The sequence below is a fragment of the Uloborus diversus genome, chromosome 3 (assembly GCF_026930045.1).
Source record: "Uloborus diversus isolate 005 chromosome 3, Udiv.v.3.1, whole genome shotgun sequence".
Lineage (NCBI taxonomy): Eukaryota > Metazoa > Arthropoda > Arachnida > Araneae > Uloboridae > Uloborus > Uloborus diversus.
This window is the reverse complement of record NC_072733.1, coordinates 54,658,322-54,682,126: the sequence shown is the minus strand read 5'-3', so window position 1 is coordinate 54,682,126 and position 23,805 is coordinate 54,658,322. Positions and strand designations below refer to the sequence as shown.

General features: G+C 33.7%; 1 protein-coding gene across 3 annotated transcripts in view; it reads right to left on the bottom strand.

Moving 5' to 3' along the window:
• LOC129219329 (uncharacterized protein ZK1073.1-like) overlaps positions 1–23,805 on the bottom strand; it is a 276,015-nt gene that overhangs the window by 63,320 nt on the left and 188,890 nt on the right. For all 3 annotated transcript variants that reach the window (XM_054853685.1, XM_054853686.1, XM_054853687.1), the window contains 2 exons: positions 22,868–23,003; positions 17,689–17,740 (listed from right to left, as the gene is read on the bottom strand). In XM_054853685.1, the coding sequence (XP_054709660.1) occupies positions 17,689–17,740; positions 22,868–23,003 (188 nt within the window). The remainder of the gene's footprint in view (positions 1–17,688; positions 17,741–22,867; positions 23,004–23,805) is intronic.

Genomic DNA, 23,805 nt, shown 5'->3' with positions numbered 1-23,805 from the left:
CTAATTGACTAACTTGTTGAAGCGTTATTACTGAACTTGTTAAGCTTTTACAGCATCTGGTGGATTTTCCTTTAAGTTGCTTAACTGCAGGCCAACAATAGGGTACATATGCCAGAAGCAATCCTTGTTTAAGAAGTCTCTACTTGCTTTAGAAGTGCGGAAAATGGAGTTCAAACTGCACATTTTGGGTAAAATAGCAGCACTTATCTAAAAAAGTAGAGCTGCTAGAGAAAAACTAATTTCATATTTCGATTCAGAGCCCCAAACAGAGTTCTCAAACTCTGGGCACCAAAGAAAAAAATTTTTTTTTGTTGACCTGTGTAATTAATACATTCGTATTGATATCAAAATGACTTCAAAAGGAGCAAAGGGTACAGATCGAGTCGAGAAATTGTAATTAGTGTTACTTTTTCATTATATTTTTTAAATTGTTCATGCACTCCAGGTTGAGATAGATAAATGTTCCTGAACAATGAAAGATTTTTAATAAATTCTTCCAAGTTTGTTCGAATGGCGCTTGATAGATTTCCGTTTCCCCCCCTCCCCCGTTCTCGTTCCTTCAATTTCAATGTTTGACTTTCTTAAAAATTAAGATTCTAAACTCTGAATTTGGAAAATGTAGTGAAACGAAAAGCTTAGAACTTCTTTTATCCCATTACGCTTTCTAGATTCAAAAATAACTGTTATCGATTTTTATTTATGTTATAGAGCAGTGGTCTGCAACTGGCGAACCGCGGTGCAGATCTGGAACGCGATCGGTCAAAAATTGTACCGCCAAAACTATTTTGGAAGAATAACTTCCGCAAATAAACTAAGTCTTCAGATAACAATACCTTTGGGTATTTAAATTACTTTTTAAAATATTCTACTGAGGATAACAATACCTTTGAGAATCACCCTCACCATTTTTTTAATATACTATTGTTGGAGCAAACCTAACCTGGCAGCATTGCAAAGGCATCGCATCTCCTAATCACATCTTACGTTGCCAGGTTACGTTTGCACCAAGTCTAAGTTTTAGTTCATCATGTTTTTTAACTTATTAGTTGACTGATTTGAGCCATTTACTGGACTATCATCATGTAAGGTTTACATACGTTTGGGAAACTTTTGGATAACTAATATTGCTCAAACTTTACGGCGCCCACCTTAAACACACTCTGCATAAACAAACTTTTTTTGCGTGGTACCATAAATTCTCCCATTGATTTTTGAATACAAATGAACCTATCGATTGTATTTAATATTAATTTGGGAGTGAAAATCAAAATAAATGAATTGTAAGGCATTTGTTTTTCCTGCACCTCAATGAAAAATTTTCAAAAGTATCCGAATCTCAATTAAAATTACTTGCCGACCCCTGTTATATAGGAATTCAAAAATCTTTTGTGAGATAGCTCAATTAATTTATCCCTTTCGGCCCCGCAAAACTAGCTTCTGAACTTCCCTTGCGTTTAAATCAAATCACCAGTAATTTTACACTGATTTTTTCAAGAGATTTTGTTGTCTATTTCAATGTTTCAATTTTCCAAGAAATTTTAACTGCGTGTGTAGGAAGGATAGACATTACATTGTCAGTAAGTAAGAAAGAGTTCATGATGTTGATTTTGTCTTACTAAAATTTACAACCAGATTTAACTATATTGTTAAGTAAACTAACATTAGTTTTATTAATTCTCAAGAGCTCAAATTCAAATAAGTTCAGTTGCATTCTATCCGAAAATAACTTGGCAACAGTAACCAAAAGAGACGTTTACTCGTATCAGCTTGACCACGGAGAGATGGCAGAAGACCTTGAAGCGAAAACATCATCATTTGTAATAGGGGAAACTAGGGATGTTTGACCCATAGGGAGACTTGACCCATGATGATTTTTGCCATGAAAAGAATATTTAGGGAAAATTTTGGTCATATTTTTGGTTGACCAGTCACACAACAGTATTTTGCAGGGACAAGCCATTTCGGAATTGTCAGTGGTTTTCAAGAAATTCAGTGTTAAATGACACTTCACCTTAAAAGTAAAGTTTGAAGATTTTGGAACTTTTTAGATTTTAACCTCTAGTTTTGAGGGAAAAGAATCTTAAAAGTATGCATGCTTTAGTCTCTTTTCTGGCTATCTCTTTATATAGAGTAGTTTTATATAACTTAAATCTAAGTTGCTAAATAATTAAGGTAAACAAAAGAAAGCTAACTAGGGAGCTTTGACCCAAACTAAGTAGGGAGACATGACCCAAAGACTAATTTGATATTCTTTCAATGAATTTTTATTTTTGAATAGATAAAATATTTTCATTTAGGTCTAATGATTTGCTTTTATTCATGCAATGACTCTAATATTGTAAGTATGAAGGCATACTAATAATCTTTGAGCCCAACGAGTTGTTACTTAGTAAAATAACTGAACTATTGCTTAGGTCTGATCTGATAAAGTTTTTAATTCGACTTCTGCTCTCCTGCTGATATGGAGTAAGATTAATAATAATAAAGAAAATATATGTAACACTTCAACTATAGAGTGAACATTTTGTATATTCGCCTCAAGTATCACTAATTAAAACAAAAAGCATCATCAAACCTGCGTTCTTGATTTCAATACCTGTGATTCTTCTTGCATTCATGAGGGGGGTCATGTCTCCTTATGGATCAAGTCTCCCCAGCTCTAGGGAACACTTTACCCATTTGCAGACTTGATGAATATAATTTTTTTTGTACCATTTCTACTTGGAATTATGCTATTAAATTTAGCCATAATAGTGTGCAAACTGTTCATGTGTATTTTTTATTTCGCTCTAACTATTCTACAAAAAAAAAAAAAAAAAAAAAAAGGGAAAGGAAAAACCAAAAATTGGGTCAAGTCTCCCTAGTTTCGTCTAAGTAGAATCAGTTAGAAAGTGCCAAACAGTAAGAGGCGTTCTCGCTGATCCTATCTATTGCGAAATAACAAGAAACAAACTATTTCAAATGACACAAATGACGTTTCTGCTTCAAAAGCATCCGCCATCTCTCCGTGGTCAAGCTTTGGTGGCATATGAAGAGTTTCTTTCAAAATAGAGTATAACATGGTTAACTCTATCAATATTTTCATAAGTTCAAACTAAATGTCTTTAACAGATGTGTTTCGGATTATTTTTTTACTTTGCGTCTTTGAGTAAATGATTGGGAGTTCTTTTAAATGTTTAAATTTCTGATTGTGTCTTGAAATAGCATTATTTAGTCATTTAATTGCACTAGTAATGAAAGATTTTGCCACATAAAACATTTATTTATGTTGTTAGTGTTCCTAAGGAAATTATTAAATCTGATTTCAAATATCAAATCAGAATTTTTCCATCATCCAGTTCCTGTGCAATCATATGTTTTAAGTTTCTTATTTTTCCCTTTTGTTTCTACATCATATACCGTTAAAATCATATATAATTCACAGTTCAAAACCTGTTATGAAGACAATAAATGTGGTGATAGATAGTCTGGTTTAGCACCAAATTTAATGATATATGCTGTCAGAATTAAATTATTTTCTGTGTTTTTATATATGAATGCAAACATGGAAGGTTTTTTAGGTTTTTACTCTAAGGGAAATGATTAAAGCTATATTTATATCTAAACATCCAACAATTTAGGTGAGATTAAATATTGGCTATTCAAAACTAGTTTAAAAGCTACTCTATTACATAGCACTAACATATTGCCCTAAGTACTAATGGCATTTTCAGTTAAAATGAAGGAAACGTGTGCAGATTTTAAAGTTTTATCAGAAAAAATGTAGTACAGCATAAACTGTGGTACAGTGACAAACACAGAGGGGGTGCAAAGAAGCCCCCCCCCTCAAGATTTTGACTAGAATGAAACTTTTTTGTTTATTTTTTTTTAGTGAACTTACATCCTGGATTATATAACGACTTGAAAATACCTAAAATATGCACTAAAACTAAAAAGATTTGAAGTGCTATTTTTTTTTTAAAACTTAAGTTGAAAATTTTACACCTGAATATAAAATGTTTGGCCTCTTTTTTTTTTTCACTGTGTTATTAAAGCGATAAATATATATGTATTATAATTAATTTGATTGAAATAATTGAAAATGAAAAAAAAGGTTAGAAAAAAAAGTAAAAATTTTAGCTTCTTACTCCAGTTTTAAAGAGTGCTCAATGACCCCTTCATTTAACATTTGCCACAGTATAGAAAAAGCTGCAAGTTTGGAAATATAAAACTTCCCCAGCTGTTTTTTTTTTTTTTTTTGTAAATAATTATTTTAATGCTATGTATATGCATATTACTACTGTATATTATAATATGTAGCATTGTTTTTTCAGTTCAAAGCATTTTTTAAACCATCCTTCCCATATATATTAAGTTTGGGGGAGGCGGTTGAGCACCTGCTTTCAGTTGAAATTGGAAGCTAAAAGTCTTCCAGTAGGTTGATATCCACAAAGCTAAAAATATTGAGGGGTGTCTCGTTATCTAACAGAAACTTTCTTTTTACATGTATTTTTGAACCACCTGGGGAGGGGACATTTCCACAAAGTGGTGGTTAGTCATTTATTTATTTTTTTCAATAGTTATGTTCGACTTTACAGTTTGCGCCAGTCAATTTAATTAAAAAAAAAAATCTCAATGTAAAATGAACGTATGTACAGGAAAAAAATTCTACGTAGAATATTACAATCTTTAGACATCGTGATAAATAAAATCCATAACAAAAAGTAATAAAAAAGTATGGAATACTAAAAAGCGAATTAAAAAATTAAAACAATAATGGCAACAAACTATCAAGAAAATAAATGAATAACAACTTAACAGAAAAAACAATGGAAGAAAAAAAAAGAAATAAATACAAGTAGACAGAAAAAAAAGGAAGATAATCAAATGAGCGAACGCCCGCAGCAAGCACTGAAAGGGATTTGTTTACTGTCTCTGCGCGGAATCAGCTGTTAAAGAACCCTCCCATTCGCAAAATTTTCTCTACTACTTCAATCACTGACCTTCAAGTGACCTGTGCCCGTGAAAAAGCTTCATGAGGCATCCGCAACTATCCCCGCTAGCCCGCGGCAAAAATTCCGAATTATCACCCACATCTGCCTAAAAGCGGAAAAATCACGTGAAAATACGGGGGTCGTCTCCACGCTGCATTTGCCGTAAAGCATATTTTATTTTAAAAAAGGGGGACCCTAATACTTAAATTTTATTTTTCCATCATGTCAGTGTGTGTGTGGGGGGGGGGGGCGGGGATCTATTCAGACTCATTCTATATTAAAAACTCGTTTTTTGCTGGTGATTGCATCACATATCACACAAACACAAATATATTCAACAAAATTAGTTGAGACAAAGGAAAAACTTTAAAATCCGGACGTTTTGTCCAGCCTGCTCAGAAAACTGGACGTTATGTCCTAGCTGTCCAAAAATGTGGACGTTCTGTCCTTGGACCTTTTGTCCGTCGGACATTATGTCTGTTGGACGTTATGTCCGCTGGACGTTATGTCCGTCGGACGTTCTGTCCTTCGGACATTTTGTCTCTCGGACGTTTTGGACCTGGACGTTATGTCCGTGGACGTTTTGGATTTGGACGTTTTGTCCGGATCCCGGTCTGACTATCCCTGCTAAACCAGAAGCCAAATCTTCTCTCTCTCTCTCTCTCTCTCTCGAACATGCGTTTGAAAAAAATAAGGGGCTGCCAAAAGCGCCATCCCTCCCCCTCCCCCAGTTTTTTGAAATAGCGACGGCTCTGGTACTCCCCCCTTTTCAAAATTTAATGACTTTGTCTCTTTTTCAATGAAAGGAGCATCACAGGCGGCATGGAGTTGGATCAGACGATTTGATTTCTTTTCAATATCTAATAATTTTTCTGGAAGTAGCACATTTCTGCATGATGAATACGTGTGACAGTGATGAGAGGGATGGAGGACAAAAATGTTTTATTGTATTCTGACCGGTATGCTGTAGTCTTTCATTGATTCATTTGCACCTTGACAAACGATAAGAACTAGTTTCGAAGTTTGAATTACATATCTTTTATCCCTCCAATCGATAATTTATATATTTCCTCCATTAACTAACTCAAGCTTATGAAGAATTTTTCATTTCACTTTACTCCCATCTTCTCTACCATTTTTAAACTGATTGTTTCTATTTATCATTAGATGATTTTTATTAAAACTTTCAGTGATGTTGGTTTTCGCTGATGGAAGTAGAACAGTCTGTTTTTAAGGTGTTTAAATTATTTTTCGTAAATCATATTTACTTTCTTCCATATCTGATATGTATAAAAGGATTCGTTCGTTAAAATTCTCGAGTTCTGATTTTCGATGTTTGCAGAATAACTGAATCCATTTTTGAGGATTTCTGAAAAATATCTGTGATGGTGTGTGTGATCCATCCTCTTTAGCTATGCGACTTCAATTTTGGAAAACTCCCAGGAGAGCGCCCCCACTGTAACGCCAGAATGACACCCTCTTTATCATCAAGAGTCATCTAAAACCGCGTTTCTAGTAATGCAATTTTGCAGAGAGCCCCTGGTTCCCCCCTCTTTCCTTGACACGATCAAAGACAAGCCTAGAATTGCGTTTTTGGAGCATCAATTCAAAAAATTGCCGGGGGAATAGCAGTTCGGAAATTTAAGAGAAGCGCCCTTCTCCCTCCTCCCCACTCTCATCAACATTATTAAAAAGTCGTCTTACATTTGGTTTTTAGGGCTTCAATATCGAGAAAATTCCGGGAGAGCTTAAGAAAACTCTTTTTCTTAACGTCACAAAGGTCGGCTACAATTGAGATTTTAGAACTTCAGTTTCAGAAAACTGCTTGTCCCCTAACCATAGATAGCGTTTTTAAGACTTTAATTTTGAAAATTTTCCAGGGGCGAGCCCTAGGATCTCTTTTTTCCTTAAAATTACCACAGTTAGTCTAAAACTGCGTTTTTAGAACTACAATTTTAAAAACAAAGGGAAGCCCTCCTTAACGCAACGGTAGACTATTTACAATTGCGCTTTTAAAGTTTCAATATTGAAAAATTACCTGGAAGAGGTCACCAAACCATTTATTCCCCTAACATCACCAGAGATCGTGTAAAACTGTGGCTTTAAAATTACAATTTCGAAAATTTTCGGGGGAGAAACTCCCCGAACTATCTAAGTGACAATAAATTTCCGTTTCACGGTTCATATTGTATACATCTAGTAATGGCCCCATCCCAAGCCAGAAAGTTGTCCCTGTAATTATTCATATGTTTGAAGAAAATAATAATAATAATAAGGTGTAGCAAAATTCAGGGGTACCCAAAACTTGTTTACTCAAGGTCCACGTTTAAAAATTAGGGAAGGCAAGGCAGGTCAACAATCCAACAACATTTCAGTTCAAATGGTATTTGTTAGCGCTACCCCCCCCCCCTCCCTCTCGTGAATTTCAATGGAAATTATACGCTCTAAAAACTGTTATGTTTAACCCAATTCGAAAGCGGGAAACTTTCTTTTGGAGGGGGGGGGGGAATTTGCGCCATTGAGCTTGGGGGGGGGGGCACCCCTGATTAAAAAGTTTAATTTCTTTAGATTTCAATTTAGATATCAAATCTAAAGTTTTCTTTAGATCTCTTACGGGATTTTAAGAATATAATTATAAAAGAAAAAAAAAATTAACTGCTGAATGAAGCCTTCTCGATATTTCCTTAGTAATCTAAACTATTTAATTTTGATCCGAATCTTGTTTCAACTGATGAAGGGTACATACTAATCATGAATATAGTTTTTATTTAATGCTTGATAAAAATGATTACTATTATGAATGAAATACTGGCCACTCTTCCCGTCTCTACGGCAGCAGTAGAAAGGACATTTTCGACCCTTAAAAGAGTAAAAACCTATCTAAGGAGCACTATTGGCGAAGAACGTCTAAATGGACTTGCTCTGAGGTCAATACACAGAGAACTCAAAATTTCAGATGAAGAAATAGCGGAAGAATTTTTAAAAAATAAGAGACGACTAAATTTTTAATGCAAGATAATTTTCATGCACTTTTAAATAGCTAATTAACATTATGGTAAATCCATTTCATTATTTTTGATTATAAATTAAAAACATTTACATTTTTTAGCATATTACTGTTGCATTAATCTTGATGTTATTTATCATCGAAAATATCCAGCACCACAAATATGGGTGCAATTAATTTTTATTGATTTTTAATGAAATATTAGTAATAATTTATAATGCGCATAATGCATGATGAAATCTATTTTTAATAACGTAATTCGCGATTTAATGAAAAATAGTTAATTTGGTAGTACATTGATAAAATCGCCTGGCCCCCCCCCCCCCCCCCCCCCCCCGAATCAGAATCCTGGCTACGCCACTGGTGGTAAAGCTAACCTGGAAGCGAGGTGATGCAGTAATCAGGATCTGCTTAGCCTTCACAATACTACCAGGTTATGTTTACCTCAACTATACAGGACTGAATCACAAGCAGCTAGTATGCTGTGAAATGCAAATTAGTTAGGGATATTTAAATGGTTATAATTAAATTAACACACAAATGAATTCCAGAGAGGAACAAAGATACATTTTTAGTGCCAATCGCTTAAAGTTTAAGACGTGCTTATAGTTCTTTTTTTTAGTATGCAGCATTTTTAGGAAAAAAAAAGGGTAAAGTTTCATGATGGTAACTTCTTACTTTTACTGAAATATATACATTTGCACTAAAAAGATTGAAGTAAAAAAAATTTGGAAAAAAATAGAACCGACTTCAAAATTGCTCTAAAAAGGGAAAAATAATTTTATTCTTTAAACACCATCGATAATACTTTTAAACATACTTTTTGAAGTTGGCGCAAAAACAAAAAGTAAAATCCAGTGTAACCATGCTTCGTTCATATTTTTTTCAGAAAATCATCCAAAGTTAGAAACGAAACATTTATATCGTTACTCAAATATGCTGTTATCAATGCATAATATATGTGATAGTAAAGAAACTAGGCCTGGTTAAATTTATAGTTGTAGTTGAATTATGGCTGTGAATGATCTTTTGTATCGTTTTTGCGCCAACTTCATGTTTGAAAGTATTATCGATGGTGTTTAAAGAATAAATTTTTTCCCCTTTTTAGAGCAATTTTGAAGTCGGTTCTATTTTTTTCCAAAATTTTTTTTATGAAAAGTTCAATTAATAACATCTTTTCCAACTTTCAGCCTCATGCGCGAACTGAAGATGTCAATTTAGAATTGTTTTAAAATTTTCTCCAATTGAGGATACCAAACTACAACTTTTAAGAGGCAACGTGATTCCGAAATAAAAAATCGATTTTTTCGAACCACCCTGAACAATACCTTGTCTTGAGGTGAAGTACTAAGGCATATCCTAAAAATAGAATACTTCGTTCGAATGGAAAACATATGATTAATAGGCTACTAAAAAAGGCAAAATTTCAAAACTATCCCAAGTATGGGCACTTGACTGTACTTTTCTGAGAGTGTGGAATTGTAAAAGAGCGTAAACTCAAAAACGAACCCATTACCAAAAAAAAAAAAAAAAGGAAAAATCGCGATCGTAAAAATTGACGAGTAAAGTACGAGTAAAAGTAAAAACGACCGCGGAATCATGGATTTTGTTAATTCAATTAAAAATATTTTGTCTGAAATGAACGACAAATAAATAAATAAATATGCAATTTGTAAAATATCAACGCTTACTACAGACTCGAGAAGGGCTGGAAGCGTGCTGCCGTAGTTCAATATTAACAAACGTGCTGATGTTATGCATCACACGACTTCCTTTTACGCTAATTTAATGATAATAGGGCCTTGGATTTGAAGTATAAGCAAAGAAACACTTCAAATATTTTCACCCCAAGTTTGTTGCGAACCGAAGCAAAAAAAAAGTTTTATGCAGATTAATTTTCCTAATATTGGCCATTTAAATGTGATTCAATGGTTAACTCTCTAAATATTGCCAATAGAGGCCAAATTGAAACCAGATTTTAAAAAGAGCCAAATTTGCTTGAATTGGATTGAAATTCCTTCTTTTAAAAGAAGGAATTTTGTTTGTGTTCAATGCACTGTAATAAATGTATGATAATGACTGTAATAAGTTTTTACTTTGTTTTTATGAAACTTTTGCGAAAAATTGTCTGTCTTCGGCTGTTTTCCCGTATAACACTTTTACTTTTAAATACATACTTTATTTTTCTCATTAGTGTTCTAAATGCAAAAAGATGAATATTATTTTGTTTCCACTGCATAGTAAAAAAATAACATTTGGATTAAACATGAGCTAAATTTAGCAAACGATAAATAAAAAATGTGGTCGAAACAAAATATGAAATAAAATAAGTAGAATAATGTTATTTATTTTATTTTATATTTTGTTTTGTTGGTGTTGCTCAGACGATCTTTACAGCTATAGTAAAGCTCAGATTTTTTTTCTTATATAATGCGTTTGGTTCTTAATCAAGAGAGTTGATAAAGTTTGTTTTTGTTGTGCATAACAGTTTTAATTTGAGGCATGTAAAATAATAAAGTTTTACTGTTTATAACAACTCATTTTTTTAAATCAGTGGGTCTTTGTATATTCTGGCAGCCAATTTTCGTTTGTATATTCTATTGAGCCGTAATTTCAACAATTATAAAACTTGCACCTTATGACTTATTTTCGATATAACACGGTACACATTAATTGATTTACATTATTTCAAGGTCTCGTATAACACGGTTTCGATATAACACGGTAAACATTGACATGATTTATGATATGTAGATGATTAATTAGGTTAAAGAATAAGTAAAAAAGTATTTATAAAAAAGTCTCGTATAACACGGTTTCGATATTACACGGAACGAATTAACCGTGTTATACGAGGGAAACCTGTACGTAAATTAAGTTATTTTCTGCAATTTCAGTCGTGGAGCGAAAAAGGACTGAGATACGGGGAGGGGGGGAGGATAAAGTGATTCTTGAAATCTTCTTGTAAATTTGGCACATTTAAAATCGTCAGAGCCACTCGTTATCAGATAAGTTTCTCTAAACAAGACACAGAAACACTTCGTAAAAATTAACGTGTGGCCAAATGTTTACTTTTATATTGAATGCAATAGAAATGGATAAATTACCATTTCCACACCAAACAAGAATTTTATAATAAAGTACTCCTAACAAACTTATAATTAATCATCAAAATGTATCGCGTGGTTCACACAAGAAAAATGCTGCTATGGCAAATAAGTTTGTGTAATATACCCTATCTACACTGTAAAAAAAATCCGGAAACGTTTCTGAGTATATCGTGCAGCTGCGGTTCATGAAATTTTCAAAAACGTTTCTGAGTATTTCGGAATTCTCTTTCTGTAATGTCCAGAAACGTGTCTGAGTATTTCGAAATCCTCTTTAAATGTTTCTGAGTATTTTGGAATACTTTCTGTAATTTTCAGAAATATTTCTGAGTATTCTGTGCAGCTGTGGTTCATGAAAGTTTCGAAAACGTTTCCGAGTATTTCGGAACTCTCCAAACAATTTTCAAAAACGTTTCCGAGAATTTCAGAATCCTTTTTCCGTGATTTTTTCTAAAATATAATTCTTTACTATAGTATTGCATACCATATCAGTTTCAGTTCCTTCATATCTAACAGCAATGAAACAAAAAATTTTAGAATCATTCGTGGATTTTTTTTTTTTTCTGAATTTCTAATGACAAATAGCATGGTTAACAGCATAACATATGCACAGTTATAAATTTTTGAAAATTTATGAAATAATATAGTAGTTTCATTCCTATTCACAAAATCGTCTGGGGAGGGGAGGGGGGGTACTTTCTCAAAAGTGGGATTGTTTGTTAAACAATCTTAAACTTCAGTTTTTCTCTAAATATTTTCAAGACAAAATTATCAACATATTGTATTTTTAATGCAGAACTTAAAAACATATCTTGTATCAAACTTGATAGCTTTTATTTTCGGATAAAATTTGACAGAACTTACCTTCCCTTCGCGTCAAGTCTATTTCTCTGACGAACAAAGTGTACCGAAAAGTGCCAACAGAGAAATTGGTGAATTTAAATATGACACCAAGTCCTCCTGTTGGAACCATTCGGGGTGATTCTTATGTTCTTGCCCTTTTCCAGTTCATCACAAATATAAATACTTAATCAAAATAGGTTACTGATTTTATTTTTACAATGTGCGAAAATGCATTACATATTTTATTTATTAAAACATTGAATTCTATTGCATGATTACACCATTTCATATATACGAGATTCCCCCCCCCCACACAATAAGAGTGATGGTGAACCCATGAAATGCTATAAAGCGCCCCCCTCCCTCAAAAAAAAAGCAATCCCTGAAAATGTCAATGGCAGTCTGCGTGGTGAACGCCCCTCGTCTTCTCCCCATATGTACATTGTGTATTAATAACATAGTATTTAAAAAAGGATCACTTTTAAAATAATGACATGAAATAATATTTCTTTTTATTTCGGCTTGTAAATGCAGCTGTTCCATTTTTGCCTCTGACTCATTCCTCCTGACTGTTCTATATTAAACTAGTATATCCACGAAGGAAATGTTATTTACCGAACAACTATTGTCAAGGAATTTTTTATTGTCAACCACATTTAACAAAATGAATAAGCACATGCATTAATTACATAACTATGTTGCTTACTAATAGATAACTGGGCCATTTTCTAATGGTATAAATATTTTTAAATAAATGAATAAATTATAATAAAAAAAGATAAATAATACTGGCACATTTTTTGTGAAGCATATTACAATACTAGAAAACATTTGCATTACCATATTTTTAATGAATTAAACAATTGATTTTTTTTGAACCAATGTATGTATATCCAAGTATTTCGAAATAACTTTTCTGTGATTGCTTTTCAAATATAAATCTTGTTTCTTTTGCGTAATTAATCAGTTTCAATTGGTTACAACAAATAGTACACTGTGCTCATAGGTATGTAGGATAACTTTAAATTAATTCGATAAACCCAAAAACAGTTACAATTGGAGCCTCATCAAATGCAAATCAACAAAAATATAAATGTATGTAACAACATGTTTTAAAATATTCATTAATACTTACAAGTGAACATTACGGAAGAAAATCTAAGTACCTCCATTACAACTGGATAAGTAATCCAAAGGGTTTCGTTTCATTAAGTATAAAAACGGGTGTTGAAACTATTCACGCTTGAACACACAATATATATGTAATCATGGTCGCACCGGAAATTGTAAAGAAGCAAATCGTTATTAACTAACTTAATAGCTGCGTACATCCTCTAAAAAATCAAGAGCATCCCAAAATGCAAAGGCGTAAAATTAGTTTCGACACAATTTACTACTCTCTAGACATGAAATAACAAGCAATCCAATGCTAAACAGTTGCTGACTGCTGCAACCATAGAAAAGGAAAAAATAAGCTCTCGTTATTTTCGACTCACTGGCGCCAGTGTTGGAAGGATAAAATACGTTTCGAAGCATTGCGCCTCACTTCCGCTTCTAGATTTCTTGAAATAACAAAAAGCTTTCTGAATAATGAGGAGTTCGCTATTGGATGAAGGATTCTTACTATTTCGGTGACGTTTCCGATATATCCAGAATTGTTTCCGAAATTTGTTACAGTGTATATTTACTAGAACGAATCTCAGACGGATGTTAAAAATAAATAACACGATATAAAAGATTGCCCGTATGATTGCCCATATACCGGCAAAATTGCCCGAATATGTTCCGATTTGCCGGTAAATTTCGCCCGTGTCAGACAGGTGCGAAAGTGGAACTACTTGGTACTATAAAGTACTTAATTGATATAAATATTGAATGCGTAAATTTTATGCTCTTAAGGAAGGAATTGGAGGTATTTATAAGCAAAACCAGTTCCATCAATTTTTTTAAATTTTTTTAAGAGAGCGTAAACACATTTTGCGCTCTTTTTTTTTTCTTATCTCGCTCATTTGAAGAAGAGTGCCACAATACGAGAAAATGAAATTTTACAGGAGAAGCGTTTGATGTTGAACTCTTCAGGAAATTTGCATTAAGAAAAGCAAGTTTGCTGTGCTCCTCAGTGGTTAACATTCGAAAAAAAAAAACTGTCATTAATTTCCAAAGAAGATAACGTCTTTTGAATGCCTTTAACTCGCGAGAGCTCGCACGGGGTCGTAAACGACCCCAGCCATTTTTTGTTTCCATTTCTTGGAATTTCATGGACAGATAAAGAAATCATTTTCTGAGTAGCTGGGATTGTGTCCTTGATTGATGTGTGGGTGTGGTTGGAATTTTCTTATCTCCTTTCAATTCTTGTAAACAAGGGGGGTTTTGAGAGTGGGGTCTTTTTCGACCCCGCGCGAGTACTGACGTCAGTAAAATTCTCGAAACGGAACAGGTGTTTGGAATTATTTCCAGTGCAATGCATTCAATGAATTTAGAAAAAAAGGTTGGGAAACGGAAGTAGTTTTCAGCAATCCTTCTTCTAGTCATGATTTTGAGTGCACACGCGTGCGGTTTACCATGATAGTTTAGTTTTGTCCTTTCTAATCCATATTTTTCAATTGTATTTGTAATAATTATTACAAAGAAAGCATGCCGACTCCATATGAGCAAGAGATGGAGCGTCTCCGCAAATTATTAGCCGATGTGGAGAGTGATGAAGAGGTCATTCCAGACGATGAATGTTTTAGTGATCAAGAAAACTTCAGTGACCACGACAGCGAGAGCGAATTTTCAGGAAGTGAAAGTTCTGCTGATCCCGATAGAGATGACACCTTTGTTGGAAGAGATGCAAAAACTATTTGGCAAAAAACAAAATTCCGAGCTAATGTCCGTGCTCCAGCTCGAAATATAATTACGCATCTTCCTGGGCCAAAAGGAAAAGCCAAAAATGTCAGTGATGTCTTTGAGAGTTGGAGCGTTTTTATCGATGATAAAATAATAAACCAAATAGTTGAATGCACTAATATTTTTATACATGACGTTTCAAAAAATTACTCAAGACTCAGGGACGCAAAATGCACAGATTCGGTGGAAATTAAGGCTTTATTTGGCCTATTATATTTAGCAGGTCTTCACAAGTCTTCTCATCTAAATGTAAGGGACTTATGGGCTACTGACGGAACCGGAATCGAAATATTTCGTTGTGTAATGTCATACAACCGTTTTCTTTTTTTGATGAGATGTTTACGCTTTGACGATGTACATACCAGAGATTCAAGGAAACAAAACAATAAACTGGCTGCAATAAATGAAATATTTGAAGCTTTCGATGCAAACTGCAAAGAAAATTACACTTTAGGGGAATATGTGACCATTGACGAAAAACTGGAACCGTTTCGGGGTCGCTGTGCCTTTAGACAGTATATGCCAAACAAGCCCACGAAATATGGAATAAAACTATTTGCACTAGTCGATGCAAGAACTTTTTACACTTCATCTATGGAAATCTACTGTGGTAAAAATAGCAACAAATCGAACAAGCCAATTGACGTTGTAAAAAGACTTGTAGAGCCACTGTACAACACAGGTAGAAACGTTACCACATATAACTGGTACACTTGTTATCCTTTGGCAAAAGATTTGATTTCTAAAAATCTTACAATAGTAGGAACATTGCGAAAAAATAAAAAAGAAATCCCTGTTGAATTCGTAAATACGAAGAAACGTGAAATACATTCTTCATTATTTGGATTCCAAAAAGATTGCACAATCGTCTCATATGTTCCAAAGAAAGGAAAATGTGTTTTACTATTGTCAACGATGCATAACGATGACACTATTGATGAAGATTCAACTGAGAAAAAGAAACCAGAGATAATTACATTTTATAATATGACGAAGTGCGCAGTGGATGTTGTTGATCAAATGGCGGCATCCTACACCACGGCAAGGATAACAAATCGATGGCCCATGGTAGTATTTTTTTGCATTCTGAATGTTGCTGCTATAAACGCACGGATAATACTGCTGTCCAAAAAGGACCCTCCTGTGGAATATAAGAACCGAAGACATTTTCTAAAAAAGCTTGCATTGTGTTTAGTTGAAGAAAAAAAAGCAAACCGTGTTGTTAGTGAAGAACCCCCAACTAAAAAGGCCAAAGTTTCGGGTCGATTCAGGTGTGCTTTGTGCCCAAGAAATAAAGACAAAAAATGTCAACAGATTTGCGTATTGTGCAAAAATTATGCATGCAAAGAACATCAAAATATTGTTTGCAACAACTGTAAGTAAGTTTCTTTAGGTATTCTATATTTTTTGTACAACTTTTGCTAACTGAATACTAACTGAAATAGGAATAAAAATGTGTAAACGTTTTGAAAAAGTTGTTGAAAAATGTGTCATAAATATGCTTAAAAACATTGTAAAAGCTTAGTAAAAGTATTTTTTATGCATTGTTTAACATATAAAACATTTTTTTTCGTGCATAGTACAATTCAAAAAAATCTTTCTTTATGCATTTCAAATAAAAAAAAATTATTGTAGAAGTCTCTGTTGGTGGAGAAACATAAACAAATAAAATAAAATAAAGAATTCGTGCAAAAATTAAAAGGAAGAAAAAAAAGAAATACTGGGGTCGTTTTCGACCCCGCGCGAGTACTTGTGTGACGAATAACGGCGCGAGTTCTCGCGAGTTAAGCAAAAAAAAAAAATTAAAAATTTCGTATTGTGGCACTCTTTTTCCAAACGAGCGATATATACAGATAACTAATTTTTCGTTCTTTCGTTTCAATAATTTTTGGTGCTCTACTTCATTTTGGTTTCCTTTCCTAAACCATCAGTATTGTTTATTTATTTACTAGCAAAAATAATTTGGATTGCACTGTGAAATAAGCCCTCCCCCCCCCTTTTTCCTTTCTCTTTTTTTTTCAATTAAAGTTAAATTCATGAGGCACTGCAATTTTATGTCGTGTGTTTGCCTGTTAGCCTGTAAAATCGAACATGAGTTGAGAAAGCAATTTATTATAGTAATCTTGTCAGTAGCGGGTTTACAGGCTTACGTGTCCGTTGCAATGCATTTTGCGGGGGGAGGGGGCTTTGTATGCGTCACAGAATTGTGTAAAACGTTTACCACGTGCATTTTTGTAACCCCTTCGGGACTCGTGTGGTCATGGGGCCCCTCGTAATTGCGAAATGATAAATCCACCACTGAATGTTGTGGATGTTGACCTTGCGTTTTTACAGTGACCGTTCAGTAGAAGAAGCATTGATTGGGCTGGTTTTGAAATGAAACCGATTTTTGACTGAAGGTTCGATCGGATTACGAGGGATTTATCATAAATTTGGTGCATTACAGTACGTATCAAGATGTGTCAAATTGCGAGAGCAAAAAACTTTCAAACATTTGTTGATTGAGCTGGTTTCGATACTAAACACTTCACTTGTACTCTCTACTGGGAAATTTCAGGTATCTTAATTGGTTATTTCTGTGCCTCAGAGCCAAAAGAACGTAAGTGACATTATGGTAATTTTATAGAAAGAGGAAAATTTTTTTTCTATCACATACAAATGACGGGAAGCGCGCTCTTATAACCATGGTAAAAAATTGAAAAGGATTTTTAAAAAAAGAAATACGTTCACATTGCTCGATGCGGAATAGGCTTCTACATCCAATGCACTAATAAACAGAAAATCGCTGTTTTTTTTTTTTTTTTTTTTGACTTACGTCTGTCTGGCTCTGAGATACAGATTTGAAGGAGCAGCAAATCGGTTTACTTACAGAAGCCAAGACCTTTGACAAAAAGGTGTAAACTCTGAGCAAGCTTTTCCGGCTGAAAATATGAAAAGAAAACTTTGTAATTGAATTTTAAATAGTGAAACTTGACATAAATTGTAATGTTGTAAAAGTAATTGCTGCAATAAATAAACACTATTACACCAAATAAATGAGATTCTACAAAGAATTCATACATCCATGTAATTCTTTCATTGCTAAATTGAACAAAATATTATTTTTTTAGTAGCGTAAATGCATTTCTTGAACCTTTAAACGGCCTTTTATGAGATTTGGTTTTATCCCTGTATAATAATGGTAATAAAAAAGAGTTTGAGTGTGTGGTTGCTTCCCAGCAGGAGGAAAAAGTATAGAAGTAGAAAGTTTTCGTTAAAGGTATTTTGGGTAAGTATTGATGCAACTCTAAGCGTCTTTCTCAAAATTCGAATTTATTCGTTAATTACAATTTTAAACGAAACAATCGAACGAGATAATCTTTCTATGTGAAGGAATTACCATAGAGTTTTGAATTCAGTATCATTGGAAAGCACGTAAAAAGCAACCCGACATGAAGTTTGAGATACATGTCAAAATTCGAAGCTCCTACATTAAGTAGAATAAAATTATAAGAGTTTGAAGTTGGTGGAATTTTATTTTTAATAAAAGCTCAGTTAGATTTTTTATCGTCAGCGCCAGTCATATTCATCAAGAAAAAATAAATAAGAAGCAAATGAATAAAATTGAAACATTTTTATCGTTAAGTAAAAGTCGTCTGCTTGTATTTTTTCAATTTCAATGGAATTATATGTTCAGTAAATTAAAAAAAGAATAATAATAAAAAAATATTAAATAAATAAATAAAATAAGTATACCTACTGAGTGCTATTACATGATTTATTGTAAAAAGTTAAACTTTCAGTTTATTCCTGAAGAACTTGGTTTATTCTTCGCAAGCTAAAATTCGCTACTAAATGTTGAATTTTGGGAAAAGGTAGTTTACGAACTGTAACTTATTTTTCTGGTATTTTCTTTGCAATGGACGCCTTTTAGCATTCCACATCAAACCAATCTCGCAGTGCCGACACCACGCCAAATGAAACCACTAAATAGAGAGTTCTTACTTTCTAATATATGCTTTTCGTGAAACCGCTCTCTAAATTAGCACTTTCCCCCTTTTCGTAAGCAACTGCAGGTTCAATTTACCATTAAAATTATTCGACGAATTCGCTGACTTTACCAAAGAATAATGCGTTTATTAGGGTAAACCCCCTTTTAAAAATAAAAAATAACTTGCGGTGTGAAAAGTTGTGTAATACTGGTATCAAATGTATTTTTTTTTTTTTTTTATAATCAAAGCGTATTTAGACCCTTCTCCTCTCAGGCCCTTGAAGTTTCGCCAAATTATGTAAAACATAACATTTTAATTTTTAAAGCTTTCATGCATGAACTTTTTTTAACCGTAAGCAGTGAAAACTGCCCCTTTGTTCATGAACAATACATTCTGTTATCGTATGATATTAAAGCCCTCCGGCAGGCCCTTGAATTTTCGTTAAATATGTAAAAAATAGTATTTTAATTTTCATGTAAAAAGTTACTTGTGCATTTTATTAATCACTTGAGCGAAGATAGTAGCATAGTAAGGCTCTTTGTTCATAAAAAAGTATAGCCTGGCATCGTATGATATTTAAGCATTCCGCCGGAACGGAGAAATTCGTATTATTAATTGCACAATTTTAAGGCTAACTAAAAATGCTGAAAATAGAGCAAAAAATCGAAAAAAGTGTTTAGCCTTTTTTAAGTACCATATCAGCTACAGTATTCATGGCAACAAGATTTTTTCCAGCCCGTGCATTATTTAATGAATTATGGGCTAGCTTTGTTTTGCACATCCCTGATCAGGCCCCTGAGTTTACATTTTGCAGCTCTTATACACTGCTGCTATTATTTGTATAAAAACTTAAACTTAAATTGTTCCATGCGCCACAATATTTATCGGATTGTTGTGAAACTTTGGAAACACATTCGGAAAAAATCTAGTTATAGTTGTACGCATGAATTTCAATAATGCCGCGGTTGTGAAGAATTAGAAATTCAACTCTTTTGTTGCTAAAATCACAGTATTTGCTGAAAATTTCACATAAATTCTCCTTTTCAGCAATTTTTTATAAACTGTGTTATGAAACATTACATGTAATGCGTACATTGATGTTATAATGCCTAATGATTAAAAAAAAAGTTGAAATTCAAAGTTTGAAAAAAAATTGGGGTACCTGGAGCAATGTGAAACTTCTGAATTTTTTGTTAAATTTCTTTTCATTTTAAATTTCTGAAAAAGTATTCATTTTTTTCTGCACCAAATTTTATTTATTGCTTTAGATGTAATAAATATACAAGCACACAAAGTTTTATGCATCTTTAAAAGTTATTGGGGAAAAAAATATGTCCACTGTAGCCTTAATATATTTGCCCTTTGAAGTTGAATTTTTAAAAAACTTATATTAAAACATTCAAGTCATTTTAAGCCTCTTTTTCCGGTAATAACGTTACAGCCTGTACCATTATGTAGACGGAGCACTCTATTTGCTGTTGTAAGCTTCCTGCTATGAGAGAGCTTTTCTGGTGATTTGGTGGACAATATTTTTGTCAGTTTTAAGAACATGATGACTGACCCCTTGCTTGAAATGTCACTAATAATACTTAACATCTGTTCATCTTGACCCTGGCTTAAGTTGGGTGGCCTATAAATGTACCCTAAACGTAATTTTTTGCCCTTATTGCTCATCAACTCCAGCCAAATCATATCAATCTCATTAGATTTATCATTAATTACTAATTCATTGCAAGTTAAAGTGTCTCTGACATAAAATAAAACCCCACCACCTCTTTTACCTACTCTATCTTGTCTAAACAAATGATACCCAGCAAGAGATAATAAATCAGCATCATTTTCGGTAGCCCATGTTTCGGTAACTCCAATAATATCCAACTTCTCGTCTATTATCATGCTTTTCAATTCTTTCATCTTGTTCCTAATACTACGAGCATTGGTATAAAAAACGTTAAGTAAGCCCATCTTACTTTCATTTAATTCTAGCCGATTATTTGAATCCCAACTGTTGAAATCTTTTCTCTTATTAGCTACCCTATTTCCTTTTCTACTAAAATCCCAATAGTTAATACCCTTTCGAATTCTGCTCCTTAAACCATGCCCCCCATTCCAACTTAGTTTTTCGATTCTGAAGCCTTTAAAACCAAACCACTAACCATTTTGACCCGTGTAGAACTCAGATGCAGGCCACCCTTAGCAATCTAATCGCATTTACATTTACTCCACACATCAATAAACCTGATACTACGCAACCTGACACTTTACGCAAATTTCCTTGAGTACCAGGTTCATACACCTAGCCCGTTGCCCTGTTGGTTTAACCAACTCCTATGCACTCCATATCTGGGAAGCAAACCAACCAATTGGACATTTGTCGAACTGTTGGTTGCTTTGTCCAACGGGGAATCCCACTCTTTTGTAAACTCATCGTTGTTACTATGGCCTTCATCGTTAGTTCCCTCCCACCCACAAAGTAACTACATCCTCTTTATTAAATACACACTTCTTTTCAGCAACCATATTTATATCCCTCATCCGAGCCCCCTAACAAACAACATCTAGCCACCTTACGTCTAACTCTGCGTATTGAGTTTCCCACCTCACGCACCATTGAATCTCCCAAAATTATACCTTTGTTTCCCAGTCTGTTTCCTCAGCAATAACTTCCCCCTTTACCTCTGGAATATTCCCACTATCTAACACGCAGCTAATGCCCACCTCCTTTTTACTAACTTCCCCCTTTCATTCTGGAGTGTTTACCCTATCTACAATCCTACAGCCTAATGCTAACTCAGCCGCCAAAGTAATCATCCTAATTCTGATTTCTGAGAGTTCAACACACTTGGTGCAAATGAAATCCTTCTCAGACTCATCCTTCCCCTTAAACAAGAAGAACATCTGACATAAGTCACAAGAAATCCACTTGTCCCCTTTACCACTCTTAACCTCCTTCAAAATGCATATAACCTCCATTCTAGCTCAAAATGATACACTTAAGTAGTCAATACAAAAATGCAAAATTGAAGAATTAATGCTAATTATTAGAATTAGAAAGCATTGGAAGTAAAAGGTACAAATATTACTAAATCCTAAGACAAGAAGTAAATTAAAATAAACAAGTTACACACTTAACAGAGCACTCAGGCTTAACAACAAAGAAATCGGCACAATTTAGGCTTAGCTTCAAAGAAAAGATAAACACTTTTAGAAAGCAAGTAAATCAAAAATAAGACTTAAAAGCACAAAAATACTTAAATTTATGATAAAAATACATTAAAAATACTGAAACTAAAGCAGTAAAACTAAACAATTACAATAAAAAATCATTTAACTCAGGAGCTGCAAAAACTCTTCCAAGCTACACTAGCGCCCTCTATCGGCGATTTGAAGTGTCATACGATATTATATATATATATATATACACATATATTTAATAAACAAGGAACCTTACTGTGCAACTATTTTCGCTACAGTTGATTAAAAAATGCACACATTAAAAAAAAAAAATGAAAATAGATTTTTCATTTTGGTGAAACTGCAAGGGCCTGCCAGATGATGTCTTAAATATCATGCGATATGAGAATTGTTTTTTTCACGAGCAAGTCGTCTCACTGGACCACTATTTTTAGTATTGATGATTAAAAAATTCATACAAAAGTATATGAGAAATTAAAATGCTTTCTCTTCTTTCTTTTTTTTTTTTTTACATATTTGGCGAAACTTTAAGGGTCTGCCAAGGCGGGGGGGTCCCAATTATTTTGATTTCAAATCACTTGTTTTTCAAAAATTTCGTGATAGTGCACAACTTTGACCACCACAGGCATTAAAAAAAAAAGTTAAAATCGACCCACCCTAGTGTTTATTACGCAGTATAGTTTTCATCATTTTGAATGCCGCAGTCTTCATGAAATAGCTGTCATGTGTATGGCCTGAGGGGGGGGGGTTACAGTTTTCTACGGTAATTAGCTCTTCTCTTCAAATTGGCATTTTGCATTAGAGCCGATTGTAGCTGCTTGTTGTAAATGAGAAGTATTTTCGGTATAAATTGGGAAATTTTCAAAAAGTTAATTAACTCACTGCTTCCATCAGAACGTCTCCTGCACTGTCCACTTTTAGAAAGGATGTTTTTTGTTTGTCCATTTTCATGTACATGCTTAATACAGCTTGGGTGTGAGCCGCTTTGCCACCTGATACCAACAGAACGTCCATTCCTCTGCACAAAAAAAAAAAAAATATATATATATATATAAACCATTTTGCTTAAAAAAAACACGATAACAAGTACAGTCATACACTCATTTCAGAGAGGCATTAAATAACGTTTACGGATGGTGTGGTTTTTAATTCTACATCGTTTCTTTTACAATTTACATGTGACTGCTGGGGTAGCTTAACTTTTCTTTTTGATCTATTAATTTCTGTCTCACTCAAAAATATGCTGAAAAAGATCTCTCATTTCCCTGGTAGTCAAATATTCAAAGCATATGTTGGATTCATCGTCAGTGCTAGAAATCAGGTTTTCATTCTTTTAGCTTCTGTTTTCTGAAATCAGAGTTTTACTATTCAAGTGAGTTCAGTAGTGGAAAACTAATGTGTAACTGATATCAGAAATTGATTTTTTACTTCTGCCTCTCCTATCCCAAGAAAGGGAGCAATAATCATCCTCTGAAGAGAGCAGTAGTACTCATTATCTCAAGAGGAGAGTATGATGACAGGATGGCCACATCCTCTCAGACTTGATGCAAATCTGATCAAGCTACCATTTCTAAAGCTTATTTAAAAAATAAAAAAGTGAACGCTGTTCCCCTTCGGCTATCGCTGGAAGGAGATTTGTTAGTATTTTTCACGGTGTATGTGAAGGGAGGGGTTGCGGGGGGGGGGGGGGGAGGAGATCTTTGATATCTCAACGACTTCCAAACAACAATAGGCTGTTCCTGATTTTTTTTCAAAAATGTTGCTGTTAAATATCGCTCAAAACTTACCCTTTTTTAGTATTTAAACTTTGAAAGTTATGT